Source organism: Atractosteus spatula, chromosome 13 (assembly GCF_055471065.1).
Source record: "Atractosteus spatula isolate fAtrSpa1 chromosome 13, fAtrSpa1.hap1, whole genome shotgun sequence".
Taxonomy (NCBI): domain Eukaryota; kingdom Metazoa; phylum Chordata; class Actinopteri; order Semionotiformes; family Lepisosteidae; genus Atractosteus; species Atractosteus spatula.
Genome location: NC_142718.1, coordinates 40,757,872 through 40,785,558, shown reverse-complemented (window position 1 = coordinate 40,785,558; position 27,687 = coordinate 40,757,872). Strand labels below are relative to the sequence as shown.

General features: G+C 46.3%; 1 protein-coding gene across 17 annotated transcripts in view; it reads right to left on the bottom strand.

Moving 5' to 3' along the window:
- Positions 1–2,729: 2,729 nt before the first annotated feature.
- Positions 2,730–27,687, bottom strand: part of r3hdm1 (R3H domain containing 1) — a 49,931-nt gene continuing 24,973 nt past the window's right edge. For 6 of the 17 annotated variants that reach the window (XM_088931388.1, XM_088931390.1, XM_088931389.1 and 3 more), the window contains 22 exons: positions 26,904–27,036; positions 26,738–26,816; positions 25,889–25,948; positions 25,657–25,797; positions 25,175–25,283; positions 24,985–25,092; positions 24,561–24,598; positions 24,406–24,459; positions 23,991–24,217; positions 22,130–22,387; positions 20,232–20,392; positions 19,345–19,446; positions 17,261–17,503; positions 16,881–17,013; positions 14,540–14,697; positions 13,325–13,476; positions 12,158–12,246; positions 9,174–9,343; positions 8,579–8,723; positions 8,260–8,357; positions 6,114–6,198; positions 2,730–4,412 (listed from right to left, as the gene is read on the bottom strand). In XM_088931388.1, coding sequence (XP_088787514.1) covers positions 4,075–4,412; positions 6,114–6,198; positions 8,260–8,357; positions 8,579–8,723; positions 9,174–9,343; positions 12,158–12,246; positions 13,325–13,476; positions 14,540–14,697; positions 16,881–17,013; positions 17,261–17,503; positions 19,345–19,446; positions 20,232–20,392; positions 22,130–22,387; positions 23,991–24,217; positions 24,406–24,459; positions 24,561–24,598; positions 24,985–25,092; positions 25,175–25,283; positions 25,657–25,797; positions 25,889–25,948; positions 26,738–26,816; positions 26,904–27,036 — 3,081 coding nt within the window. In that variant the 3' untranslated portion in view covers positions 2,730–4,074. Of the gene's footprint in view, positions 4,413–6,113; positions 6,199–6,639; positions 7,610–8,259; positions 8,358–8,578; positions 8,724–9,173; positions 9,344–12,157; positions 12,247–13,324; positions 13,477–14,539; positions 14,698–16,880; positions 17,014–17,260; positions 17,504–19,344; positions 19,447–20,231; positions 20,393–22,129; positions 22,388–23,990; positions 24,218–24,405; positions 24,460–24,560; positions 24,599–24,984; positions 25,093–25,174; positions 25,284–25,656; positions 25,798–25,888; positions 25,949–26,737; positions 26,817–26,903; positions 27,037–27,687 lie in introns of those variants that run through there. The other 11 variants (XM_088931396.1, XM_088931391.1, XM_088931403.1 and 8 more) reach the window with 9 other exon arrangements.

Sequence of the window (27,687 nt, the reverse complement as noted above, 5' to 3'; positions counted from 1 at the left end):
GGACTGAGCCCCCAACTCGGAGTACAGTGCTTTGTGGGGACCCTGTGGGACGGAAAGACGCTACATGGCAGTAATGAACAGCACTCGCAGCTGCCAGACCGAAACAACTGAAAGTATTTGGACAATGTTCTCGATTCCGTTAACATCCCATGTCGTTTTTAATTTTAGGAACAAGTAAATAGGTTTATTCCATGCTGAAAAGACAAGAAAGTGACTCGCACCCGAAGAAGGCTCCACAGCCGAAACGTTGTGTTTATTTTCTTCTCTTTTCAGCAGGAATAAACCTGTTACTTGTTCCTTTGCAGCCTGCGCATGCTGACGCAGCCGCCCACCTGAGCGTTTTTAATTTTATTCTGTTTTACTTTTTCACATTCGGGACAAGTACTATATGCAAACTGTCTCCTCCCACACGACCCTCTCGTCAGTTAACCTCTACACGCAGACGCTGAACTTTTTTTGGGGGGAAAAAAAGGGGGTCTACTGTGCAATGATGACGTTATGGGCATTTACACGCCGAGACCGTTGTTAAGCTCATCTTTCTTAGAAAACTGGATTTCCCGTGATTATGCCTGATGTTTCGCGCCGCTGTATGAATTCTCCTAATCCAGATGTTCAATTAAACTTCAGCTTCAATTCCCAGCCTCAAGCGAGAGATGGGTAACAGACTCGTAGCAATACTGCAGGAATGGAAACCTTTTCCGCCAGGAATGGTATTTTTCAGCTCAATCCGTACAAGTGTGACTTTTATTTAGAGCTGGCCTGTTGAACGGGAATGGGACTTACTGCTTCCGGGGTCCCGGTCAGGCTCCAGCCGTGCCGAAACAAACTCGCTAACTGCCCCCCCCCCGTCTGAGACGGGTAGGTTGGGCTCAGCCAGAGGGTCAGAGATACGTTTATGAGCACGCCGGCGCACCCGTGTTTGGAAAAACTAGATCCATTTATGTCGAAAGAAAAATGGGAAAAAAAAGAATAGGATGAAAAATGCGTCGAGGTCTTACATAGACAAAATAGAAATACCCACTGCAGTTATATACAATGTTATATTAAAATAATGTACAGCTTCGCCTTTTTACATTAAGAATAAGGTCGCTGCATCGAGTGCACTTCAGCACTTGGAGTCGCCACAGTTTAACGCACCTACTCGCCGCAGTGATGACGGTCGTGATTTAAGATGGATATTATTCTCACGCTTTTCTTCTAATGACGATCACCGAGAAAGCGAAGGGTAGGCGGAGTCTCTGAACTCAGCCCACTCCACTCCACCCCGCGCTTGCACACTGTGACCGGCAGGGGGCGGGCTTCTACTCCACACCGGAAAGGCGTGTCAGGCAAACTTGTGTACCCTGCAGTATCTTAGCATTACAACATTCACCTCGTTGACTCGGCTCTGTACACTTAGCTACCCTACCCTCGTAGTACGTATCTTTATACAGATGTAATAAATTGAGTTCGTGTAGAGAAGGATATGAGCAATGCCTTGCATGGCAAATTATGCCCCGAAACGTAAAAAGATTTAAATTCTCAGTCACAGGGAGCAATTCCATGACTCACACAGATCAGATCAGGTTGTATGGAGCAGAAGCAATCAAAAAAACTATCTGCTGCGACGAGGAGCAGCGATATGAGCCCTCATTCATTTTCTTTTTCTGCCGTTCAGTCCAATTTGCGCAGTATTTGCCGAGTTGCAGGGGGCGGAGGGGCGTCACTCCAGAGACGATGAACAGCTCAACTCCGCTCAGGCGCTGCCACACCTACCGTCCAGATCCGCCACTGGAGTTTTCTAGCGGCCAGTTCGAAGACAAAGTCAAGATTCAACCTCTTGTTGACTGTTTCCGCGGATCGTGTTTTTTTTTCTCCTCCGAAGAAAACCGGTCTCTTTACCCCGAGTAAGTCCTACCAGAGCCGTACCTGTCGCGCACCACTCCTGCCCCTCGGACCCGGGGCCCGAGAGCGCTCTCCCTGCACCTCCTCGGTTCGCAAATCGCAGAAGTCGCACAGTACGTGCACGCGAATGGGCGTGTACTGAATGGCGTGGAGCCTGTATACGCGGACATTGTAAGCTGGTGAAACACCTACGTGGAGAGAAAAAGCATGAACGCAAATCACTGATGAGGTTTTGCTGTCGTTCGACAACAGACGACAGTCCGAGACTCTGGGACAGTCCCGTCGACCTAGTGAATTACAGATGCTGCAATTCTCTTCTTAACTCTCGGACGAAAAAACAAACAAACTCAGCGCTGTTGTATTTTTATTTTAAAAGGATAGTGTAACGACTACGGCCCTGCGCATAACAGGGATGTTGGCTGGCCGGGCTGAGGAAGGTCTTCTTTAGCTCAGCCGGCAAGACCCCTGTCGAGCGACGCCGGAGACCCGGGTTCGAGTCCATGCGGTGGACGGACGACTGTACAAGCCCGAGAACCCGAATCCGTTACAATATTATAAATATTATATACATTCAACACAATGTATTGGTATTATGGCTCTTGAGATGGAATATATAAGACAGAAACGTAGCTGTGGGCTCTGAAGGTCACGAAGGGCACACATAAATGGAATAAATCTTCGGACTCCAACACCGTAAAAACCCCCGTGACAAACACAGACGGCAAAACCAAAGTGCAAACATCCTTAAAACGGCAGAGCTCAGTATTCTTCACTTCATGCCACCCTCGAAGCTCAGAGCAGCCTGTTTCCCAGACCTTTCCAGAACATACATATCGGAACTTTATGCGGCTTGAAAGGTGGTGAAAAATTAGGTTTTAATGGAATCAGTATAACAACGAAATATCCTTTTAAAAAAAGGAATAAATAGAATTATACCTACCACAGTGAAACAAATTTACAATTTAAAGAGAAAAAACAAACATAAATATATAAAAATTCATTTAAAGTAATTGTTTTGCAATATTTTCATTTTTTCGCCTCCGACATGTGGAACACGGGCACAGCTTTAAGACATATAATCACGCGAAGAGACAACAGGTTCGGATAACTGATCATCTTTGAACAGTCGCATCTATTAAAATTACCAGGAGTTTGAAAGAGCACGTTATTTGGTATTTGTAAACATTTATTGGTTTCAAACTGAAATAAAAACGACTTGCACCAGCAAACATTGTACAGCCTTTCAGAATCCACACATTTTGGAGAAAGTGAAACAGAAGAGTATTCGGGTCTGTGACTGTGCAAACGGATTCCCACTGACCCTTCCTAATGGGATGCAATTAAAAAGGCTCTTGAATGAAATCGTTAAGACAGCTGGGCGTTGTTATATACCAGGAGAAAACGTAACGGACAGTTTACGTAGTGAGGATTAGGGAAGGGAGATGCGATGTTTTTCCAATTTATAAATTAAGCTTCAACCAGCTACAGTATTGCGAATTAAGGAGTTTGTTCTCATTTGTGCCTGTTGCCAGCGTAACATTCCCACTCAAGAAGTGACTCAATTTTTTTAGCTACTGTATAAATTATTCACAAGGTACTGGACTTACAGTATGTTTGTACGTTACACCAAGGTGTCCTTTGTTGTGTAGAACATGTTAACAGTTTTATTCTGCTAGAAGGCACTAAAGCAAGATTCTCAAGCTCTAAGACACCTCTGAGAAACAGGATCACGAGTGGCTTGCCAGTGGGCCCCTCTCCGGAGTGCGCTTCTCCCACGGCGGAGAGGGGCGATGGGCGATGCTTCCGAAAAGTCCGAAATAAAGCAGCTGTACATCAGAGCTTTGGATCTGACACAAGACCTCACAAATATAAAACGAAAACTAAAATAACAAACAAACGTGCTGCACTTTGATACGCTCCAGTCAATTCTCAACCGGGGCTGGGCTGGGGTGGGGTGAGGTGGGTGGCGGGTTATTGGGAACTTGCGTCTCTACGTCATTGTCTGCCGATCGCTCGTTTTCTCAGCGTGCTAGAACACCACAAGGACAACGTATTCCCAGAGTCACTACAGCTCGAGTGAAAACCCGTTACAACAAGCCGACTGAGTGAGAAACAGGACACGGGGAACGGGAAGAAGTGTGGCAGCAGCTGGCAGCCGCCGTGGCTACGGGTCCGACGCCGCAGCGCCCGCTACTGAGAGCTAGCCCTCTCCAGGTTGGGGAACTCGCAGTGCCTCTTGCTAGTTCGCAGCCTGAACTTGTTCAGGGAGCTGTTGTGTTTGACCAGCGCGCTCTGGGCTGCGTGCTTCGAGGGAAACATGGCCAGGACCGTGTACGCGGAGGCCAGGTCGCCGGAGGGCTTGGAGTGCTCGGCCGGCGCGCCGGCGTCCCCGCTCCCGCAGTGCCGCTGGTGATCCGGGATCCACCTGATCACAGCCCCCACTTTGCACAGTTCACCGAACATCTTCTCCGCCTCCGCGCGGCTGATCCCTTCCGGCAGATCGGTGACCTCCAGGACTCTGCCGATGACTGCCAGCGGGACAGGAGAGAAACGGGGAGGGTGCTGTTAACGCGTTAAACCCATTCCTGGCCGCGGACAACGAGGCCGACCCTGTTTCCTCACTGCTAAACACGAAAAACCCGCAGGACAAGCACTATCGCTTAAAGTGTTCAGCACTGCTTCACTCTCATTTGAATTGTCTGCTATTCAATTCAACAAAAGGGACTCGCAAATCTTTCAACTGTAACAGGAGCTTCTCTTACTAAATGAGCCATTTCGGATCTACATTTTCAGAGGCACCAGTTCTTTTCAGATTCACACATCTCACAAATGGCCTTTTCCAACCCCCAAGAGCACCGCACACTTACACACTGCACTGCGCTGTACTTCAGAAACCATCCTGTATATTTTTTTCCAGTCAGCAAATCTATCAACCTCTGATTGTTATCTTAACAATAGTCTTTTACATCGCAAAGTTTAATAGCTTTTCTGCAGAACCTGCAATTTTCAGGCAGACATTTTATGAACACTGCAGTTTTTCCTCCATAATTATGCTTACACAAACTGTACAAATAAGAACAGCAAGAACGTTTTTCTCACCATACCGTGTAAGCCTCCTACTCAGTCACTGCACCGAGGAAATAAAACCACCTCGTTTTATACCTTCAACATATCTGATCACTTCTATAATTTAATTCTTCAAAGGGACTGACTCCCGCCCTAAATTTTCCTTTTCAGCAGTGACTGTATACGTCCCCAGTTTTTTTAATTAAACAATTTTTCAGAATGGCTAAATATAGGAAAATCTGAACCACAGGTGCTCACCGACAACCTCACACATTTTACCATCGTGTGCAGGTTTAGAGAACAACTGCTACTCCCTTTACACGCAAAGGACTCAACTTGAGCACCAGGGAAAAACTGCACATAAAAAGCACAACTTTAAATTAAGATGGACAAAAATCTAGATGTGGAGCCGAAAAAGCATCATTTCAGCAATTAAAAAAAACATTCAGCAAGGGTCATGCTTCCAGAATTGAATAAAGCGTATCTTTACATCTTTCAGCCATCATGGCTCCAAAACAATGACCAAACTGATCATCTTGCTTTTCACAGACACCTGTTGAATGACGGCATCGCCTCTCCTTCGCGTCGTTTCAGTAAAGGATGTTGGCATGACACTTCTAGCTCTTGGGCTGTGTTCCATAACGTCCCACTGTGCTGCAGTTCTGACTAACCGAGGCCGACTTGAGCATGCTTAACCCATCCGATGCCCATCGTTCACTCCGTGCGAGTAGTTTCAGTGTGCTAACTGCCTGCCCTGGTGAACAATGCTAATCTGAAGTGCTTACACTCTGGGAAGGGCCAACATCAGCGGTGTCCTTCGGGGGAGCTCGAGTGAAGAATGGGCGTACTGCTACAGCGCGTCAGGACTGCGGCCATGACCGACAGAGACGCATGCTCCGCCTCTCTTGGGACAGATCAAAGAGGAGCTCTGGAAACGGCCGTGAGGTGGACCACAGCAGCTGTCAAATGTCATGTCGGCAAAACGTGTTTAGACGGGGCAGGGAGGCTTGAGGTGGCGTTTGCTAGCACAGTGTCAGTGTCTCCCTCTCCTGCGGGCGGACTCTGGAAAGACCTGGGGCGCGACCTGACTGCGGGGGGTCAGCGGGGCTCACAGCTCACCCCGCAGCCCGAGCGGCGAGCTCCTACAGCACCGCGCCGATTACCTGGCTCCCCTACGCCGAGGTCCGTGGACAGGGCCTTCCGCGTCGGCCGCTTGCCTCTGCCGCCGTGCCGGACTCCCGGAGGCCCCTGGAAGAGAGCAGTGGAGCAGGGAGAGGCTTACACACGGATCCGGACCACGGCTCTAGGACGGGAGCCACATCTTCCCGGCTACGGGTTCAAAGCCTCAGTCCCTCTCAACACCAAGTGGGAATCACTGAGCCAACAGTGCAAGTGTGGAATAAAGGACGCAGACAACATGAATCACACCTGGAAGTTTATTTAAAATCCCCGAACCTCCTGCCCACTCTCAGTCAAATCCAATAAGACCCTCCGTCACTGAAGTAAACCCAACTCCGAAGGCTGCTGGCTCTGAGACACTATTTCACTATTACGCTTTTCAAAGATTTTGACAGAGACAAAAGGAGCATCTGGTGCAAGACTTTTTTTTTTCCCCGACAAAGATTGACAAATCTTTTCCCTTACTTCTGCAATGCTGTGTCCAGAAGTGAAATGAATTACCCAGACAAATTTCAGGTTTAACCACAAGCAAGTGCTGTGTTTCTTGGGATTTATTAACTGGATGTGCAGTAACAAAATACCTTTTTAGGTCTTTTTTGACCTGTATACATAGACAAATGCACACAAAAGAATGTACAAAAACAATCAACTAAATACAGAGAAACAGTAGATCCTTAGGTAGGTGTTTCAATTGGAACTTGGAAACAAGATGTGAAAATCAAAGACAAATGGAGGATGTGGGGGCTCCGGGACTGGGCGAGACCCCTCGCTCCGCTGCCCCCTGCTCTACAGCGCGCGCGCGCACAGCACGGGGCCTGGGTCTGCAGGGCCAGCCTGACCGCCGCCGAGCTGCCGGTCGCGGTGCAGGGGCAGCTCCTGCCTCCCCTCCCCGGCGGCTCCAGCAGTGTGGGTCCGTGATGCCGCAGCTCTCCGGAAGATGTTAAACAGGGACGAGACCAGTCAATCCCAGAGCCAATCTATCCTGCTAATTCCTTCTGTTCCAAGGAAGTCATGCACCAGGCTGGAATGGCTGAGAGCGAGGCCTGCCATCCATTAAAACTACATCTGAGCTGGGAAACCGAGACGACTGCTGTAGGCGGTGGGTGCACCTACGTACAGGTAGTCGATGCCCACATGCATCACAAATTGTATTCTGGATGGACTGATCCAAATATCACACGCTTCAAACAGCACGAGGCGCGAGCTGTTCTTGATGTAAAACAACGTTTCCCTTTTTACAGGGCAGAAAACTTTTCTTTTGCACTGAAATAGAACCTCATGGGGCTGTTTCAAAAATCCCATTGAATCTCTGAAGATTCTGCTCAATGACTTTCGATCAGGACCACGAGAAGGTCACAAGTGGCTTCTACTGACTGTGAAAGACCCTGACGTGATCTCTCCGGTCCGCTGGACACAATATCCAGGTCACAGGGTCACATCTTGGCTGCCTCCAAGAATCCAGCCACCGCGCTCCAGATCTCTGCCCCACAGAAACAGCAATCACGCACACCGCCTGATATTCCAGATGCCACCTTATTAGAAGACGTCACATGTCTGGAGTTTACTCAAAATGGCTCTTTCAAACAGGGTGCACAGTGGTTAGACCTGCTGCCTCGCAGCACTGCAGCCTGGGGTGCTCTCTATGTGGAGTCTGTATGTTTTTCCCCGGTCTTTGTGTGGGTTTCCTCTGGATGCTCCAATTTCCTCCCACAGTCCAAAGACATACTGGTAAGTTAACTGTTTTCAGGGAAGACTGGACCTGGTGTGAGTGTGTGTATGTATCTGTGTTTGTGTCTGTATGTGCCCTGTGATAGACTGGTGTCCCATCCAGGGTATACCCTGCCTTGCACCTACTGCTTGCTGGGATACGCTCCAGCTCCCCTGCAACCCTCAAGTGGAAGAATATGGATGGATAGACTCTTTTAAACCCAGGCTTTGCAAGCTTGATGTGTGACTAGGCAATTTAATCACAACCGAGGCAACATCTCTGAATCCTGCTTCTGTTTTCTGCATCATTGACTGATTACACCCACTTAGAGGATCAAACAGCACTGCTGTGGCATCTAACCCCGCAGGCCAAAGCGATCGGAGCTGGCGGGGACACACGAGGGGCTGTCCCAGGGCACTCACCTGGTGGTTGGGCACTATGTGTGGCCCCTGCAGCAGTGGGGGACGGATTGGGGGGTTATACTGTAAAGGCTGGCCCAGCAACGGATACCGCCCATCACCTGAGGGGGGCGACACAACACGAGTTTAAACGCAAACGTGAATAACACTGACATTTCATTTTCCAACTTTCAGTCTGTAAAAATACCCCAAAAAACAACTGCCTTCATGAGACTGAACCGTCTTTGCAATGGCTTCGGGAGCTCAGGTGATGTCAATCTGCAGAATGACACCCCATTATAAAGTACGAGTACCATCGTCCCCCCCACGGTCCTGGACTCACCTTGCCCAGGAATGAACGGTCGTGAGAACTGAGGCATGACGGAGAGAGGAGTGAGCCCAGAGCGGAGGTTTTTCATGTTGGTGAGCTGGGTGGGGGCGGGAGACTGTGCAGGAGAGGTGGCTGGGCTGCCCAGCTGGGGACTGCTCTGGAAGGAGAGGAGGACAGCGGGCAGAGATCCAGGAACAGGCAGAGGAGAAGGAGGAAGGCCGCAGAAACCCTAGCTGCTCTTACAGAGCAGTATTACCTGGCTTTTAGTCTGAATTGCCAAGAAATAAAGATGAGTTTCTGCCATTGTCTTCGTGTTACTGACACGAGGACATTTAAACAGATACCGTGAAGATGCAGAAGAGGAGAACACGAAAGCATGACGGTGAGGTGAGATGTGAAACGAATGCAGGAAACCGTCCCCTAGATTTTTTCAGGTTGCAAAATCGAGTTCAAGTTCCTCAGCCCTGAGACAAGGATTTGTGTCACAGGGGAAGAAGGCAGAGGTAATGAGGGATTAGGGGGTGACAGGATTACAAACCACATGCTTGCCTAAGTGGTTCTGACACCAGATGCAAACTGAATGAACAGCTCTTTGAACTGCGCATACCTGGGAGGTGTCTAAAGTGGGGAGCTCAGTGGGCTTGTGGCCCCTCTGGTGGTCAAGGCTGTAGTATTTGTTGTGCTTCCACTGCGGTGGCGAATGTGCCCTGGGCTGGTGGTTTGTGGGTAACGTCAGCTGCATCATGACCATCCCGCTGCCGATGGGAGGTGGCACAGCTGAAAGCACAGCAGACGCACAAGGTGAGAGACTCCTGCCAGCCACAGCGTCGCCCGAGTCAGTAAATGAAGACAAACGCACTGCAAATATACCCATTAGCTCGAAATGCCTCTTTAAGGGGTTCTACACAGCAAGCTCCCTGCATACTCAAGCTACCCATAAACTCCCACCCCCCTCTTCATTCATTCTGGCCTCAGCACCTTGTTCCTGCTTACATAATAAAAAACAAAACACGTTCACATGAAAAGGGCATATGCAATACTTACACCAAGAAGAACAAAGAATGCAACTATATCCAATTTGACTGCTCTCATATATTTTATCTTTAAGGACAACAAACACTACTGCAGGATTCACAACTCATCACCACTGGTGACTTAAAACAGAAGTGCTGATTGGTAGCCCAATGTCTAAATTGTTGGTCTTGTAGTTTGTGTTAAATACGCTGAAACGCACGCAAGAGTTTCCTGCAAGGGCAGGCGAAACAGACGCAAAGAGATGCATCACTGATAAGTGTACAACTCGGATCCAAAATATATTTGAAAAGCATCCACATTTTTTCAGTGTTTACATAAAATACAAATTCCTTTAAAACTAATTTAAATATGCTATGCACCTAGAGATTTAATTAAGTAAAGTTCCAATCCATGGCTTTATTAAAAATGTAGTTGTTTAAAAATAATTTCATGATCTGGAGACCCAACCATGGGCTGCTGATGCATAATTAATAGCTTATTGGACACTATGTTCAAGTTCCAAGGACACTTGGGCATAAATACTTAATCATGTTATAATTTTTGATGGCCTAGCACCCAATTAATACTGCCAACAAAAATGCTAAAGTTCATGTGTGTGGACCTTCTCATAATCTCATTATTGCCAAACTTCAAAAAGCCTTCCACTCTTCATTTGCATTCTGATGGATAACAAAGCAATCTAATGGTTTCAGTTTGTTCTGTGGATAAGTGATGCATAGCGTGCATTAAAGAAAAGAATTACAGGATGCAAGTGTAATATACTGCATACCAAATACAGCAAGTTTCCTGCATAGCTTGACTTTGCATGTTCTGAAGCCTCTTTTACTTCACTGTTTCTGGATCTGTTGCACTCAGGTGTGTGAGGGGTTATGTTTTGTCATGTGACATTCCTTTCACGCTGCCTCTGGCCGATTGCTTTGCTGTTCAAAAGACTATAATGCTGGGAAAACAAGACTGGAGCAGCTTTTCACTTCGCATCATAGCTGCTCGTGTTTTGAGCTGTCTCCTTGGGAAGAAGAGATTCAGGAGACTTGTGATTCAGTCCTGCAGTTCCCCACCTGATATACAATCTGGTTGTGTGTTGATTTCCCCAATAGTTGAGACATGTAAACAGTATTATTTTCAACAGAACAGAGATGTGTTTATTGTAGAACAGTCACAAGTATGATGTTTAAATTAAGCATGATGAATAGTGATAGACATTTTGCACATTAATCAATGAAAACGGGAGTCACTTATTTACTCAAAGAGTTGTGGGAGTCTGGAACATGTTGTTGAAGCCAATATCCTGACTTCTTTCACAAAATGACTGGATGAGACCTGGGTCACCTGACAAACCAGCTACATGGGCCAAAAGGCTCCTCTCATTTGAAACCTCTCATTTTCTTACAGCTCCTGAAATGAACAAAATCCAGGTATTTTTCTGAACTTAGTTCCCTAACGGAAATTTTCCTCCTGGTGAAAATAATCATTTTTTTAGCAAGACTGAGTATTTGAACACAAGTGCTCTGACTCCAGTGTTCATCTGAACAACAGCCCACTGAAAGCCATTGTACAATATTTAAGCACCTTTCCAGTGTACTGGGGTAAAGTAAAGAGCAGGACATGGAAAGGAATCAAGAGTGATGACTTGCATATCCTTCTCAGCAGCCGAAATGCTGAAGCCTCTTCTCAGGTAGATAGCTAAACAAAATGTTTTCACTCAAAAGGGACAGTACAGCTTGAATTTACACTGCAAACTGATCAGGAAGTTTCATTTCATTGGGTAGGCCTTGTATGAACTCATGAATTTCACTCACATTGCTGCTCTGAAGGGAAATTAATTTGAGTTTTTGAAAGGCTTAATTATGATCACTTATAAAAAGAAAAAGAAATTCCATAATCCTTCCACAGGCTCAAAATACAATTGACACTTAACGAAAAAAAAATGAAAAATTAAAATTCTATTTAAGAGGGGCTAATAGATTTTGACTAATAATAAAAGTCGATTGTTAAAACCAGAAGGTGTCTGTCAGCTTTTTTAATCAACAATCAAGGGCTCAGACTGTTACTCTAACTATTACTCTAACTGTTACAAAATACTGCTCTTAAACATGGAAATCTCCAGGAAACACTTCTTTAAGGCAATGGGCTCGATCCCGATTTTTTCAGACACCCTGCCAAACAGAACAGGAGCTCGTGTCTGTAGCTGCCATCATTTACTGAACTGAATCACTTGTAGGTTTTCAGCAGAGATCCTGACTGCTACACCGACCAGGGCTCGAACTGTAGGGCAGAACTGCAGGGAGAGGAGTAAACGCACGGGCTGAGAGTAAACATCTGGAGAGCAGATACAAACAGAAGCTTCTTCTAGAGATCAGGGGGTTTTAACAAACAGCGCTGTCGAGGTAGAAGTGACAGCTGCCATGAAGGGAGAAAACCGATTGGTGGAAATGTGCTGCGTATGAGTGCAGAAAACCTGCCAGGATTTCTGAAGGGAAATGAACCTGCCAATGATCTTTCGCGGCACCACGGACAGAGCCCACCAGGGGGCGCCGGTCAGCGGGACGGCGGTACCTGTGCACTGCTGGGAGCTGCAGGGAGAGGAGGACCGTGGGAACTGCATCTGCTCGCTGCCTGGAGGGGGCAGGAACCCAACTGAGGAGCTGAAGACAGGCAGGAATGAGAGACGGCAGAGACACATCCTGGCACAGCAGCAACCCTGAGTAACATTCAGAAGAGTAGCTAACACAGCTCCTACTTGGCTTTTTTATGTGTTAATTACAGAGTGAAATTGACAAAATCTTTTGAGGTGCGGTCGCTAAAGAACACTAAATGCAGAAATGCTGAAATTATTATTATTATGCTGGAATGCTGAAGAAGTGAGCACTATGCCCATGTTAACAGCCTATTAAAGAAAATAAAGAAGTATAAATTACATTGGGTATTTTAATAAAAACAACTTCAACAAAAACCCTCAGCTATTATTGACACCACACTCAAAAATAAATAGCAGAGATGCCGTGCAGTTTTTCAGTCCAGTTTGCCACAAGCTTAATGCTGGTAAAAAAAAATCCCAGCCAGCTGATGTTCCAGCTATACAGACTGAGGCAGCTGCTGCAGCAGGCAGAGCTCCAAGGAGATCCACATGTCTGTAAGGCAGACATGAAGAATTGCACTGAGCACTTGGGACCTATGGCGCTATATTAAGACTCACTATATCTCGCTGGTTATAAATCACCGGCAGAATGACCTACGACAAGCCCCGTTGATTAAAAATAAAAATGTCAACTTGACCCCTCCTGCGTGCAGTTATAATGGTTGCTGTAGCAACAGATGATGGCTTACTTTAGAATAAAAAATTCTGCTGTGCTGGAAGAATTAATTAAATATGGTTCTCCTTACCTTAGCCTACAAATTACAGTAGAGCTGTGGACATTTAATAACTGAGGTTAATCTCAAATAATTCCGTTCTCATTTGGGAACCACCGTTACACCAGAATGAACTCTTCTTGAACCTGTCTGCCTGTGCTAATTCTTTTAAAAGAGGTTTGTAATATAGACATCACAGAATCCCAGCCTCCCAGGTGATACCCAGGCGAATGATTTAAACACAAAGAAAAAAAAACATTTCTTGGGATTCTGAAAATGGAAAACATTTTCTTTAATTCAATGTGACCTAACTACCAATATTCTTCATGTGCAGAACGTATGAAATGATTTGCAAAGAAGTACGTAACTGACCTCAAATTATTCTGCTGACTGGGTGGAATAACACTGTAATAGACTTGCACTCCTGAAGCAGGGATTGGGCCTTGGCTCGTCTGAGTGGGGATAATGACTGGCTGCTGATATGTCTGCTGGGGCATGCCCTGGGACCCTTGGGGCATTGATACCTGCACAAATACACAACCATGGGGGGTCAGAAGGGATTGATCACCTCCCACACACCCCCATTTCAGACAGACTCCAAAACAGCTACATCGAAACGAGCAGCGAACAGAGCGTGGCCTTCTGTGCTGTTGTAGCTAGAAAAGGCCAACTCTGCAAGCCTGAGCTTTGATATGCAAAGAGTCTTTTCTCATTTCCATTGAGTTTTCGTCAGATTCCTTTGTAAGTCCTGACCTGAGTGCTGCGCTCCAACTCCAATGGAACACAGCAGCTCTGACTAAATGAACTCCCAACTCAATCCGCGCATCGATCCGCCCCGTATGGGTAAATAATACAGATTTATCTTTGCGAATCACAAATGCAAACGTGTCGGGGTCAGGCTAGCAAAACTCTAAGCGACCAACAGCCTTCTTCAAGCCAAGGAGAAGAATAAAAAGCAACCGACAAATGTGAAATGTTAAACAGCTACTCAACATCAGAGTAACTTGAGCCTGAAGAATGAGCATGTACACCCCCTCCCCACACACACCAGTGCCGACTTCCCAGGAAATACAATTTTCAAGTTACGGCAAGTTTACTACAGATATGTAAAGAGCAAGTTCTGCGGTACTTTCATTCTGAGGATGAATGACACACAGCAGGTGTAATGCAGTGCCCACCAGCATCACCCTGAGCTCCGTTTCACACTTTTTTCATATTTCATTTGTCTAATGAATGAACAGTACGGGATACTCTAATGAAACGCACAGTTCAGTATTTATACATTTTTAAAAAGGTAATTCGCTCTCCTTTATTAGCTCCTGTATGCTATATGTGGTGGTGCTTAATTTGAATGATGAGGTTTTAAAATGTTTTTTTCTTTACTAAGCAATGCCTTATGCCTGTTCACGCCACCAAGAAGAAGTGGTCGCGTCCCACTTCCACAAAGACCAGGTCCTGTGAAGACGTGTGGAAGCCGGGGAGGGGATGTACACGCTGAGAACAACCACCCGCAGATGCCCAAGGGCAGAAGGAACTACCCCGACCGGCAGCTATGGCCAGAAAGAATGGTTTCGGACTGGCAGGTACCTGATACGAGGGCACGGAAGGGTACTGAACCATCATGCCTTGAATGGGACTTCCCACAGTGCTGTGCTGGCTGCTCACCAGAGGCTGATTCTGCGGAGAGGCAACGCCCACCATGTTCTGATAGGGCTGCTGCTGGCTTGGGAGCATGGTATGGTAACCTGCAAGGACAAACAGCGCCTGCATGAGGACACAAGGACAGCGAGGCGCCGCAGCGTGGACACAAACCCCAGTCCCAACTGCAGCGCAGAGAACGAACAGGTTCAGAGACAGAAATCCAGTGCAGTTTTTTTAGATGCATGCCTTTACCAATGCGGTTACTCTAAATATAAGGACAGAAACCTTTTGGGTTAAACATCCATTTCTTTTCTCTTCAATTTGACTTACATTTATATTGTTTCATAAAATGTATAAACCAAAAGTATTTCAAATTGACACTTTCAACATAAAATTGCAAATTAATTGCAAAAAAGCATCTTCATAAAGCAGTAGGTATTTCTGAAGTAAGGAAGAAAAGCCAAGTACTACAACCAAACTGATGGAAGAGGCACACATGGGTTCCTGCAAGCTAGTAAATGAACACAATTTTAACACTTTAAACAACAGGCGAGAAATCACGAACCACCCCGTGATAATCATCTCTTTAGGAAATCAAGACTGGGGCCAGAGCTGTAAACACGAAGGGCCAAAAACAGAGAATTGAGAATTTCGATCGACATGGCTAAAAGCAGGAATCAGGACAGTAACTTCACCCTTAAAGCGCCCACAAAATTTTACTTCTCATTAAGAAGACACCCCCTTCAACAGGATCATTTCCAGGCTTGAAACAAATCTTATGTAAAAGCATATACAGACGGAAAGTAACAGGAAAACGCCCCCTTCGTAACACGATTGGAAATATCGTCCTTTCATGAGGAATGGCATCAGTGTCAAGGTTACAAGAGATATTATCACTGGTGATGCTATCTAAAATTCTCACAGAAGAACAGAGCCCAGGGACTGCACCATGGATCGGAAGATTTTTCCATTTTTTTTCCGGCTTTCAAGGAGGTAACTGCAATCAATTTCGCAAGATGAGAAGAGAACTGGGACAAAAGAAATTGATGGCTTAGATTGTTCCCTGCAGCGCTACATGAAGCGGTCTATTTTTAGCTCAATTCTCTCACCTCCACTTACAACCAGGCATGAAGTGAATATGATATTAAGCACACAATATTCTAGCTGACTGAGCAGAAGGAAAATAAAAGATGCCTTTTGCAGAACTGTGACAGTATTTTCACAAGCACTTGCGGGCTTCTGTCTCCCTCACTTTACGCCAACAAAACCAAGCTGGAGATGTGTTTCCACTTGATACAAGACGGTTGTAAAGCTCGTTTTGGGACACAGCTGGTCAGGAAATTATTGTCGGTAAGAATAAAAAACTGCTTCACGTCTGGGGTCCGTCCTGGGCCCAGCAGCCATGCGGCACAGCCAGCGCTCTACTGACAGATGGAGGGGCTCACGTTCAGACTGCACTGCCTCACGAGAGGGATCGGGACGCTGGCCGGAGAGGATGGAGCGGCTGAAAAAGAGACCGGTTCACTGTGAGAATTGTAGTCCTCTCAGACAGTGCTCCGGCCCCGGATCCGGGCGCTCAGTTCGCGGCACAAGGCAGCAGGTCACCCGGCACGCACACCCTCTCAATATCACCAGGTTTCTCTCATGATGCAATACCTAACAATTACTTTGTGCAATTACCTAGAAAACACATTTTCTCTCACTTCAGGTGGCTTTTTAAGGGGATACGTCTCTAAAAACAACCTGTCCGCTGCTGCCAAACTTCAGGATTCCTCTGGCGCAGTTGGCTTCAAAAATGGTTTAATGAAAACCTTTCAAGTCTCATAATGAATTTGTATAAGATTCTTGAAAAGACAAAGAAAAAAGATCCCCTTAAAATGGTAACACAACCAGAAACACTGAAAATTGCAGTGCAGAAACAACTGGCAATTACTTATATGATCAGAAAACATAACTGCATCAGCTAAAATCAAATATCGCAATACAGACGCTTGAAAGGAAAATCAATGCACTATGTAATTAGTCTCCACTTCTCTTCATTCTTCGCTTGTTAATTGTTTCACAGCGGTTAATACATCTTATTGTGTTGCCACAGATGAGCTCGTGAGTGTCGCAGGAAAACAACAAAGCAATGAACCATTCTCCCCCTTCAGTGCAACGCATGGAAAAATAAAAAATGCAAATTTCCCATCCAGAACCGTTCCTGGGAACAGAGGAATGAAAGCCATGAGCTCAAGAGGAAGGCGCAGAGGGCGCCCCCTGCAGGCCGGCTCGACGCAGACGCTACCTGCTGGCTGGGCGGGCTGGGCGGCCAGTGGCAGGGGCTGGCCCTGAGCGGGGCTGTAGTGCACGGAGTTGGCTGGCCGGTACTGCTGGCTGGAGTGTGGGTACTGGCCAGGCGCGCAGTAACACGTGGGCATCTTGGGGAGGGGGGGAACAACAACAAAAAAAGATTCCTTCACTGTATATCCTTGGTGGGTTTTCACAAGTACCTGAATTAGACCCATAAAAGCAAGGCCAGCGCACCCACACCAGCCACACACAAGGCTTAAACACGACTAAAACTTAAAAGTGAGCAATATGATGCCTAAGCATGTAGCAAAGACCTAGCGAGCGCAAGGGCGCTCTCTGACAAGGGCTGAAGGGCTTGGCTCCGCCACACTGTACCTGCTGCATGGGCGGCTGCACGTAGCCCTGCTGCTGAAGGACTGGCTGGTTGAGCTGGGGGGCCGCGGTGGAGTAGGAGGGGGCAGCAACTTGCCCCTGGGGGGCTACGATGTAGCTGGGCTGCTGAGGAGGGGGCTGGAGGACTACCGATGCAGGGTACATGGCAGTGTGGGCATCGGGACCGTCGCTGGAAGGCTGTCTGGCGAGGCTCATGTGGCTGAACTGGACCCCCAGGTTCTCTTGCTGCATTTTACACACACACACAGAAGAAAAAAAAAAGAGATGAGCGCAATGTCACACACAGCAGGGGGTCGCTCGCTCCGGCTAGCTCATTCTTGTGGCTACTGGCTAGTGGACCTCGCTCAACTGCGGCGTGAAAGAAGCCAGCAGATGGGCTTCAGCAACATGGCCGGGTCACCCATTCCAGACTCCCGCTCCTACAACCCTTTGTGTAAAGAAGTACCTTCTGTTCTCGGTTTTGAAAGCACTCCTCCATTGTTTCCACTGGTGTCCTGCAGTTCATGAATGACAAAACAGCGGACTCAAAGTGACTCAACCTCTCCAACCGGTTACACTGGAAGGAGAGCTAGTCTGTGGGTGGAACACGCTGCATATCTTAACATTAAATTTCCTTATTGTACTGCTCCCACCCATCTCGTGGCCTGGTGTACTGAAAAAAGGAGGCTGACAGCATGTCAACCCCAACCCTATTCACTCAGGTCCTTAAATATAATCTTTGTAACAGAAAGCCCTGTTAGTCTGACTAATTGATTCAGCAGTGTGAATAATTTAATTAATAATAATTCCTAACATATATAGTGGTTTTCTGGACAATTTATTCAAAGTGTTTTACAGGTAATGGGTAATCCCACTACCACCACCAATGGTGCCCCACTGGATGATGCACCATTACTCTCCCCACACACCAGCTCTCACTGGGGAGGAGAGCAGAGTGATGAAGCCAGTTCAGAGATGGGGATTATTAGGAGGCCATGATTGGTAAGGGCCAATGGCAAATTTGGCCAGGACACCAGGGTAACACCCCTACTCTTTTAGAGAAACGACCTGGGATTTTTAATGACCACAGAGAGTCAGGACCTCGGTTTTATATCTTATTTGAAGGACGCCACCTTTTTACAGTGTAGTGTCCCTGTCACTATACTGGGGCACTTGGACCCACAGAGACCACAGGGTGAACGCCCCCTGCTGGCCCCATTAACACCTCCCATCCAGGTACTGACCAGGCTCACAGCTGCTGAGCTTCAGTGGGCTGGCAGTTCTGAGCTCCAGGGTGATATAGCTTGGCTATTTCTTCTGGCTTTTTTCTTTAATTTCTTTGCATTTTTTTCCAATCGAAAACTAGATGTTTCGGCAAGCTAACTAACTCCAAGAAAGACAATGTTTCATCCAATTGCTTCTCTGCACTTCATACTGGCATCACGGGTGGCTTATTCCAAACTGAGGTTTTAAAACACACAAGTCTATAAAAGACACCTGCAGGAGGATCTGAAAAGGTGTGATCACGGCCGAGATCCGTCACTGAGCGGCAGAGGCTTCTGTCTTCTTGTTATTTTAGAAGACAGAAGTTTATTCTCAAAGGCCACTTACAGCTTCCTCTAGTGCCTGCTGCAGAATCAGCGAGCTGCTGCCAGAATCATTAAAGGAAGCCACTCTGTGATGGGTTCTGTCTGCGTCATAAATAACACTGAAGAGACTGTGATGAACACAACAAAACTACATTTCTGTGAGCAAAACTGGGACCTCTACTCATTGCCCACAGACTGCAAAACCTCCCATAACTGCTTTAACCAAAATGCCTTAATAGTCTGTGCTTCCAGAGAACACTGAGCTACAGGTTTTCTTAAGAGACAAGTCTCAGGCACCTCTCCCAGTGCTTCCATGTCTACACACACGAGATGCAGGAAGTGGACTTTTGCTAATTTATAAGAGGCTCAGACGTCTAAATACAGTTATGAGATTGAGGACAGGCTGGCGTGAAGCCATAGACATGCACAGTCATCCACATCAGCACCACCACACCCACACTGACTGACACACAGCAGAAAGAAGAGAAGATGGGGTACCACAGTGTACTGTTGGTTAGGGGAGACTGTCAGGAGCTGAGGTGGGTAAGAGATCGCAGAGTACTGGACAGGCGGCACAGAGGGCTGCAGCGGCCGAGGTGGCTGGAGAAGCAGCAGGGGTAGACACAGTTAATGGTTTAGTAGAGATGTTAAGACGCATGATCTGAAAGACAGTCTGAAAAAAGCTCAATAATACATTATCCAACAGCAACAAGGGCAGAAATTAGACTGGACACAGAGACGATGCCTTGAGCGCGAGACAAAAGTCACAGTGCGTTCGGTACCCAAGCTAAAAACGGATTCTTGTAACACTGCTTTATCTTAAAGATCTGTCCAACATCAACACTGAAACACTGCTCAGTGAATCACTATCTTTTAAATATTAAACAGTAAGATAAATGAAAGCATAGAAGCATAACCTGTGAAAGAAGAATTCATGCAAGTCTTCATCATCGATATTTACTTTCTGGATGCTCTCCTGCTTCTGTTCTGACAGATAGCTCTTACGGGGTGTATGGTTCATCTTTGCACACTGAGCTATGAATCACAGCCCCGTCTTAATTATCCTGCAAGACATCACATTCCGCCCCGAGAACAGCGAGACTAAATCGATTTACTAATCTGGCATTTAATTAATGCTCTTTAATACCCCCTCTCCCTTCTTCGCCACTCTTGACATCGCAGGGTATTGAGTCGTAATGAGAATTTGTAACGCCTTGTGCCCGACGTGAAGCTGCCACTTCTGTGGGGTCTTTAAGAGCTAAAGAAGATTCTATCGTCTCCTGTTCTCCTGTTCCCCTTGCCTCGTGCACCGGGGGGGCAGTGTCTCCTGAACCACGAAGGGAATCTCTCCCCGGGGCCACCGCGCTGCCCGCTGAGACACTGACCTGCGAGAGGACGTGGTTGACGGGCTGGCTCGGCGGGGGCATCGGCGGGGGCGGAGGGGGCGGCGGTGGCGGCGCGTGCTGAGCTGGGGTCCTTACGGGCTGCTGGGAAATGGCGGGGTTGTACACAACCGTACTGCCATCGGGGTTCAAGAAGGGCTGACCTGCAAAGGCAAGAGGGTGGAGACGGGAGGGTCTTTAGCTTTGCCCCCCACCACGGAGGAAGACCACCATGCTGGTCCATTACTGCTCACAGCTGAGTGCCTGCACCCCCCCCCCCAGCCTCTCTCTTCCCCTTCGCTGAGCTCGGGCACAGCCAGAGCACCGCGTCACAGCCCACTCCCGCGGAACAAGAGCCCCTGCTCCGGCGCCCTTCAAGAAAGAGCTGGATGGGACCCCGGGATCAACCAGCGGCAGCTACCGGCGCGGCCGGATGGGGCTCTCGTCTGCCACCGGTCTTGGGGTCTCACGGCCACGCCCCCGGCCGCTCCTCCTCACGACGCTGCCGGCCTCATGGGCAGAGAAGACAGGGCCCAGCGATCGCCAGCTGTCTTGTCCACAGGGACAGCCCCACGCCTAGCCAGCCCCAGCTCTCTCTGTGACTGCCGGACGCCTTGCTGGTCTGAGGGACCGCCCCGTCTGCCTGCGCCCAAAATCACACGGCCTGCTTCTGCAGCCCTTTTAAAACATGAATCCCCAAAACCTCACTACCACAGAAACATTCCCCAGAAGCCAGCTTCTTAAAAAGGTCAATAAGCAATTATCCATGCGGGCTGATACTCAGAATACATTAATGTCAGCCATGGACCCCTATTATCAGCCTCATGCATAATTTAAAATAAGTAAAACAACGCAGAATATATTAAACAGAGGCTGCAGTTTTGTTTACTTGAATTACTAGCAATTGCGCAATCTGCTCCGCACACACATTCTGGTTTGTTTTTGAATCTCAGCTGCAACAAAATAACAAAATTTATTACAAAATAAAATGTAAAAAGTGTTACAAAATAACAGCTGTGGGATAATGTGCATCATCTACTAAAGTGTGTAACACAATTTAAATTCTTAAGTGCAAGATGAAGCATTTCACTTTCTAGCAGTCACCCTGAGCTGAAGTACGCAACATTATTAGATACACAATCCAACTAAAAAGCAGGAAATGGCCACCTGAATGAAATTCTCCATCTACAACACAAAATTCCTGGATGATGTCAAACAATGAGATGTGCCAACTGTGCAACGGCAGGGCCTGGATCACCAATCGCCCAAATCCTGGATACTCTGAGCGGGGGAAAGCAGGACACTATTTGCCTGTTCTAAGTATGGCACACGCGTAAATTAAAAACACGGCAGGAGTCGACAGTTCAGTCGTTAATGGGCCACAGGTTTCGTCAAGGTGTCGCTAATCTAATACCAGTGCCGCCTGTGTCTGTAAAGGGACAAGTCTAGACTCGCCGCCACCCTCCGGCGACACGAGCTCCAGCTCTGCAGATGGATTCCACGTTCCAGATCAGGGGTCCCAGCCCAGAGCACCTTGCTAACGCGGTGGCGCGGAGCTTGAAGAGGACAGAACCCACAGCCTGCCAGTGCCAGCGCACATTTCAATACACCTCCAGTGCCTGGCTACTGTAAGATCGTGCCACCCTTTGTTTAGTTACTGTTACACCCCACCCCCTTTACAAGGACAGAAGAAAGAAAGAGAGCAAGAACAAGCAGTTGTTTCCAATTAGGTTTTGAGAGAACGAAAAAAAAAATTAAAAGGGTGAGCTAAACATACCACCCCCACCCCCATTTAACCACAAAAGAAAAGACACACGCACCACTGACGAACACAAAGAACAAACAGCTTAAATCAATATATACATATAAAGAGATGAGTGTCGCACCACTCGGATACCAACCTGTGTGAGGGTTGATCAGAATACTGCCCGGCGGTATCCCTGTGGCTTCCAGGGGAAGCACATAGTAGCTAGCACTAGCTGTCGATGCCACCTGCCCACTCACGCCACCGTCAAAGGACAGAGAATGACTAGTGCTGGCAGCTGGATAGGAGGAAGGTGCAGCATGGGTAGGCTGGCTTAAAGCTGTAACAGGAAGTGGTTGCTGGGTGCGAGAAAGCGAACCCGTGGAGGACCCTACACTACTAGAAGACTCAGAACCTGGGAAAGGAGTAACGAGAAGCTCTTTACCCACAGATAGAAACAACATGCGCATTTCTGCATCGGCGCATCAGTTGGCGCACTCCTTGAGAAGCAACCACGTTACAATCCCGAGAGCAGCCAAAGCGACTTCATTCCCTTCTTGAACAGATCAAAGCCCGAATTCATTGGGTACACATGCAGCAGGAGTCATCAACCCAGCACACTCAGGAGCAAAGCTAACAGTGCATGACTGGACCCTCTTTCTAATGATCTCTTTACATGGGCAAACTGTGAGGTTATAAGTCTCTCTTTCCTTATAACAGCTACTCTGGTAGCTATTTAGCAGGGCGATTGAGTTTTGGTCTTCTTATGCCCAGTTGCAACAGAAAATATTGTTCCACTATTGTGAGGATCTTATAACTTGCTAACTTGTTAAATACGCTTCTTATGAGCTCTATGCTAATCGTGCCTGGTGTCAGTGGTGATACTTATCTCAAACTCAGGTATACAAAATGAGTTGAAAAGGGTCTCCATCTGTACTTAAGGTGCCGGAAACCTTCATTTAATTCTTTCAATAGTAAAAGACCACTGTAAAATATGTAAAACCGGGACAGCTTAACAGCTGTTAACTGAAGTCTTCTCATTAGCACAAAAACAGGCAGACGTATTGGAACTCAAGTTAATTACTACAACTAATACTACTACTCACTGCTAGGATCTGTGAATACATCTGCCTGAGGCTATATGATGTGAACAGATTCCCAAACTACAAAGAGGCGTGTCACTAACATTAAATGGTGATTAAGAAGAAAACTAATATATTGCTGTGGAAAAGTTTATAAAGCATTGCTTTTGTTAGTTTACAATTAATCTATAAAAGAGCAGCGCATTTTTTTTCTACAGAGAAAAACGCCCACTTACGCCCACTTTGGACCATTATAACAGCCAATGAATTCAGACTTTTAACGTCCAGGAAAATGACAGCAGCAACGCCAAAAGAAAAAAAACTAAGCAAAGACATGCAGCGGAGATTTTCTGTTAGCATCAGCAGCAGAGCAAAGATGAGGTTTAGTGTGCTGAAAGAAGAGGCGCCACGGGCACACAACACGGAACACACACCCCGCCAAGGACAGCGCGTACCAGGAGCCACTCTCCGACGCGGGAAGCGAAGGCAAACCGTTTCGTTACCAACTGGAAACGAAACGCACGGGATGCGGTCCCTTGGCGTGAGGACAACAATGGCAAAAAAAACAAAAACAAAAGCAACAAAAAAGCCTCTTCCTGAAATAATGTAGGCAGATAAAAAGAGCGCTTGATGGGGCACTCTCCCTCCCTGCTGAGCCCGAGGAGAGCTTGTTCTTCCTGACTTGTCTGCCTCCATTAAGATCAGGAACAAATGCCGCACAGTGAAGCGCCACAAAACTTCACAAACATTCACCGCAAAGCCTCTTTAACTTTTCTAGACAGCTGAGGCTACGGGTACTCTTTAAAACACTTAACTGCTGACAAGACTTTACTTACACGACAGTTACTTATACTCCTTAACGATCAATAAGAGCCATGCGTGCGGGCGGTTACACCTCACCGCGTCACGTGCAAGCCTGCTCTCTCGCCCACTTGCCTGTCTTAGACAGCCTGCCCGTGCTCTTGCTGCTCCCTGAGCTGTCCCCCCTGATCAGGACAGAGATGCCACTGAAGCTGCTGGCCTTGGTCATGGCCGGCTTGTGGTTCCGGTTGGAGCTGTCCGAGTCCGTGCTGCTCCATGGCCGGGGCTCCGAGCACCTGGGCTCGTTCTCCGAACTGCTCTGCCGGCTGCTGGCGGATCGTCCGGATGCATCTTTATTCACCCTGCGGCGGTTTTTATTTTAGAGAAACAAAACACGATTAACTCAGGTTTAACAGTCATCCAGCGTGCGCTCACATCAAGCCCCAGGAAGCATCAGGCCTGTCGGCAGGACAAAGAGATCTCCTGCAACAGCTGTGGCATGCAAAGCCATGCAACTCGCACGGGTCCAGTGAAACAAGAGACGAGGTACCTAAAGATCTGTCGTCTTTGCTGTGTACTATTTGAAGATTCATCTTCCTGTATTCTGTAGGCGGTTTGGGAAAAAAAACAGGACACAGTTTTTAACAAGCAACATTCATGTGAACTGCATATACACCTACATGCAAATTCCACATCTGCACTGACCTTTTATCTGGGGGAAAGCTCTCTTGGGTGCACAAACCCTGTAAAAAAAAGAAACACATTTTACTGCAATGACATCCTGAACATGTTCAGAATTCAAACAAGGCACCTTAAGTGAGTTATTCACATCAAAAATGAATCGCTCAACTGTGTTTATAGCATTATGGACAAATTTACAGTTTCTTTAACAAGGCTTTCCCTTGATTGAACACTTGTCTTTAGAAAATTGGGGATTTTCAATTTATTAACCAACAGAATACACTGGTCCCAGCTTTGTTTTGCAGTAGTGCTTATGCATTCTTGGTTCCAGTGTGACATGGTCTTATTTCTCACTCTGAAGCAAGTTACAGACAACTGCAACAGCCACAGTTGTGCTTTAAATCTCAGTCTGCTCATTTGAAGGTGAACTCGTGAACACAAATCTCACATCTTTAAATATCCTCTCTCGCGCTCTCAGGTACTCCTCTTCTCGTTCTTCGATGGACTTGCTTCTTCTGTCTTCCTTCAGCCTGATTCGCATCTGAAAAAATAAAACCTTCATCAACATTAACTTAGTAAAACCATATGCCTCAGAACGAAACTGCAGGCCTTGACAAAACCGCTTGATCAGAACCTACCGAGCTGTCGTCTTTGTCCATGCTGGAGTTGTCTCTTTTGAGAATGTACCGTTTTTGGAAATCATCACCTTTGTCATCTTTAATGTGCTCAGAAAATTTTTGATCGGGTCTAAGAAGGAAAGGAGGTAGAAAAAAAATTAGTGAACGGCAAACAAAAAGGCAATAATAAATAATAACTGAACAATAAATAAACATTCCTCTGCTGGCCAAGTGTACCATCTTTTCAATGCATGGCTTTTATAACTAAAATATGAGGTGAGAATTTAAATAAATGCACATCTTGCTGCTCTTTTATTTTATGCTTTCAAAAGCTGCTCACATAAAACAATTTTATTGTATTAAGGCACGTGTTTTTGCTTCTACTGCAGGTTAGCTAATACTAATGATGGAAATTGGCAGCTTTTCATCAGCATAACTTGTATGAATTTTGCATGACTACAGTGAAGCAGGACACTCATGCTCCACAGTGAAAAGATACTTACATTCTTGTATTGCTAGTTTTGTTAATAATTACAGATTTGCCGGTTTGATCAACGTTGTGATCTAATCCGAAGTACGCAGCTACTCTGTGCAACAGCATTCTATGGTACGATGTCATGGGAGGGAATTTTCTTCGCTGAGATCTGAAAAATAACAGGAAACTAATTAATGGACTTGGGAAGCAGAATTACAGAAATAAATATGGAGATAGGCAGCACAAATGAATGAACTTACTCATTGTTACTAATAAAATCCAGGATATCCTGCTCCAGCTTCAGTAGCATCATCCTGTCTCTGGAAAAACACATGTAACACCTTAAGACCATCCGTGTCAAAAATTAGCCACTAGCTAACATGCTTCGATGACTGGACTGACACTTCCTGTGCATTTCTCTTCGATCAGTTATCAATTCAGGTCATTTTTTGGCAACATCCTTTTGGATTAAGGCTTGAGCTCGTGCAATATTTTTAGTGAAAGCCTAAGAAACAGCTGTTAATTGCTGCCATGTTCAATTTGCGGCAGTCTCTCTAGTTGTTCGGTGACAGTGGCGCTCCAGCTGAAGTGTTACTTGAAGTAACAGTTACTTACGCCTGGTTTCAACACAGCCATTCACACTATTGTCAAAGCAGCAACAGACGAGTCACTTTTTGCATCCGTCGTGTTAATTTGCTTTTATTGACTATCACAAGGGATCTGCACATGTTTTCTCTGACGTTTTCTCAGGCATACGCTGCACACTTGTTTTTAAAGCTCGGATGCAAAACAACTTTTACTCCTTTCAAGTGTTACCAGACATCCCCACCGTGGGGAATACAGAGGGATTAATGATGGCTGATTACGGTTTCAAAGGCAGGCACAAAAGCAAGAAACAAACACTGGAAACAAAGAGGCCTAATTTTCATTTAAACCCAGCCGGGACACAATAGCTGTGGGCACACTTCAGAAGAAAATCAAAAGACACGAAGCAGTGACATGCATCTGACATGCCTAAGATGTTTAAAACATGATCACACAGAGGACTTCCTTGTTACAAATTAACTGAGGGGGCAAATAACCAGGGAATATAGAGCAGAGGCACAAACCTGGGGTTGTTTTTTAAAGTGTTTACTAAAAATTCGTGAAGATCAATGCCGGTAGAGTCTGTGTATTCCTGACTGGAATCTGAAAATAGCAGGAGAGCAAAAAATAAATCTTCCTCACTGGTTTCACACTGAGGAAATGAAATACTGTCAAATGGCGTCTACAAACCTCTAGACAACATTTTTCTTGGAATTTTATCCGATTTGTCCAGCTTGTCCACACTTTTCTCTTTGTCCTCTTCATCTTTAAAGGGCAGCTCATCTTTATCAAAGGACTGGGTGAACTGTATCTGAATGTGTTCCTAAGGAAGAAACATCAACATCCCTGAGGTATCCGTTTAAAATCACACCTGGCAAATTCATGTAATAATGCAAACTAAATCTGGGCCAAACTGAAAAAAAGGTAGCACTTAAAAAAATCACCGGTACAGACCCAACCAGCGAATTTAGTGAAGCTACGCACTTTCACCACCTTCACTTAGACATTGACTCATAGTTATGGATATGAAAGGGGTTGTCATGGTTAATTACACAAACAAGATCTCCAGTCTTCCCATGGTCTAACCTTTACTTACCATTCTTAACAAAGATTTATAAAAAATGCCAACCTACCTAATAACACTGCTAAGACTAAAGTATCGTGCAATTAATCTTGATGCAGCACGATCTTCCCCTCTTCAATAAAACCCGATAAAAAACAACAAGTCAGAAACAACAAGGCCAGCAATTCTACAACGGTGAGGCTCTTTAAACTCCCTCAGTCGAGATCTCCTTTCCTGTTCCATGTTACAAAACCAACTGAATAGTGTTCAAGACTGAAACACAGGGAAGGAAGATTTATAACCACAGAACACCAATATAAATCAATGGATAGACTATGAAAAATTAAAATGGAATAAAAAACTACCAAAACCATGGTGTGGAACAGTGCTGAAGGAAACATTTGAGTAAAA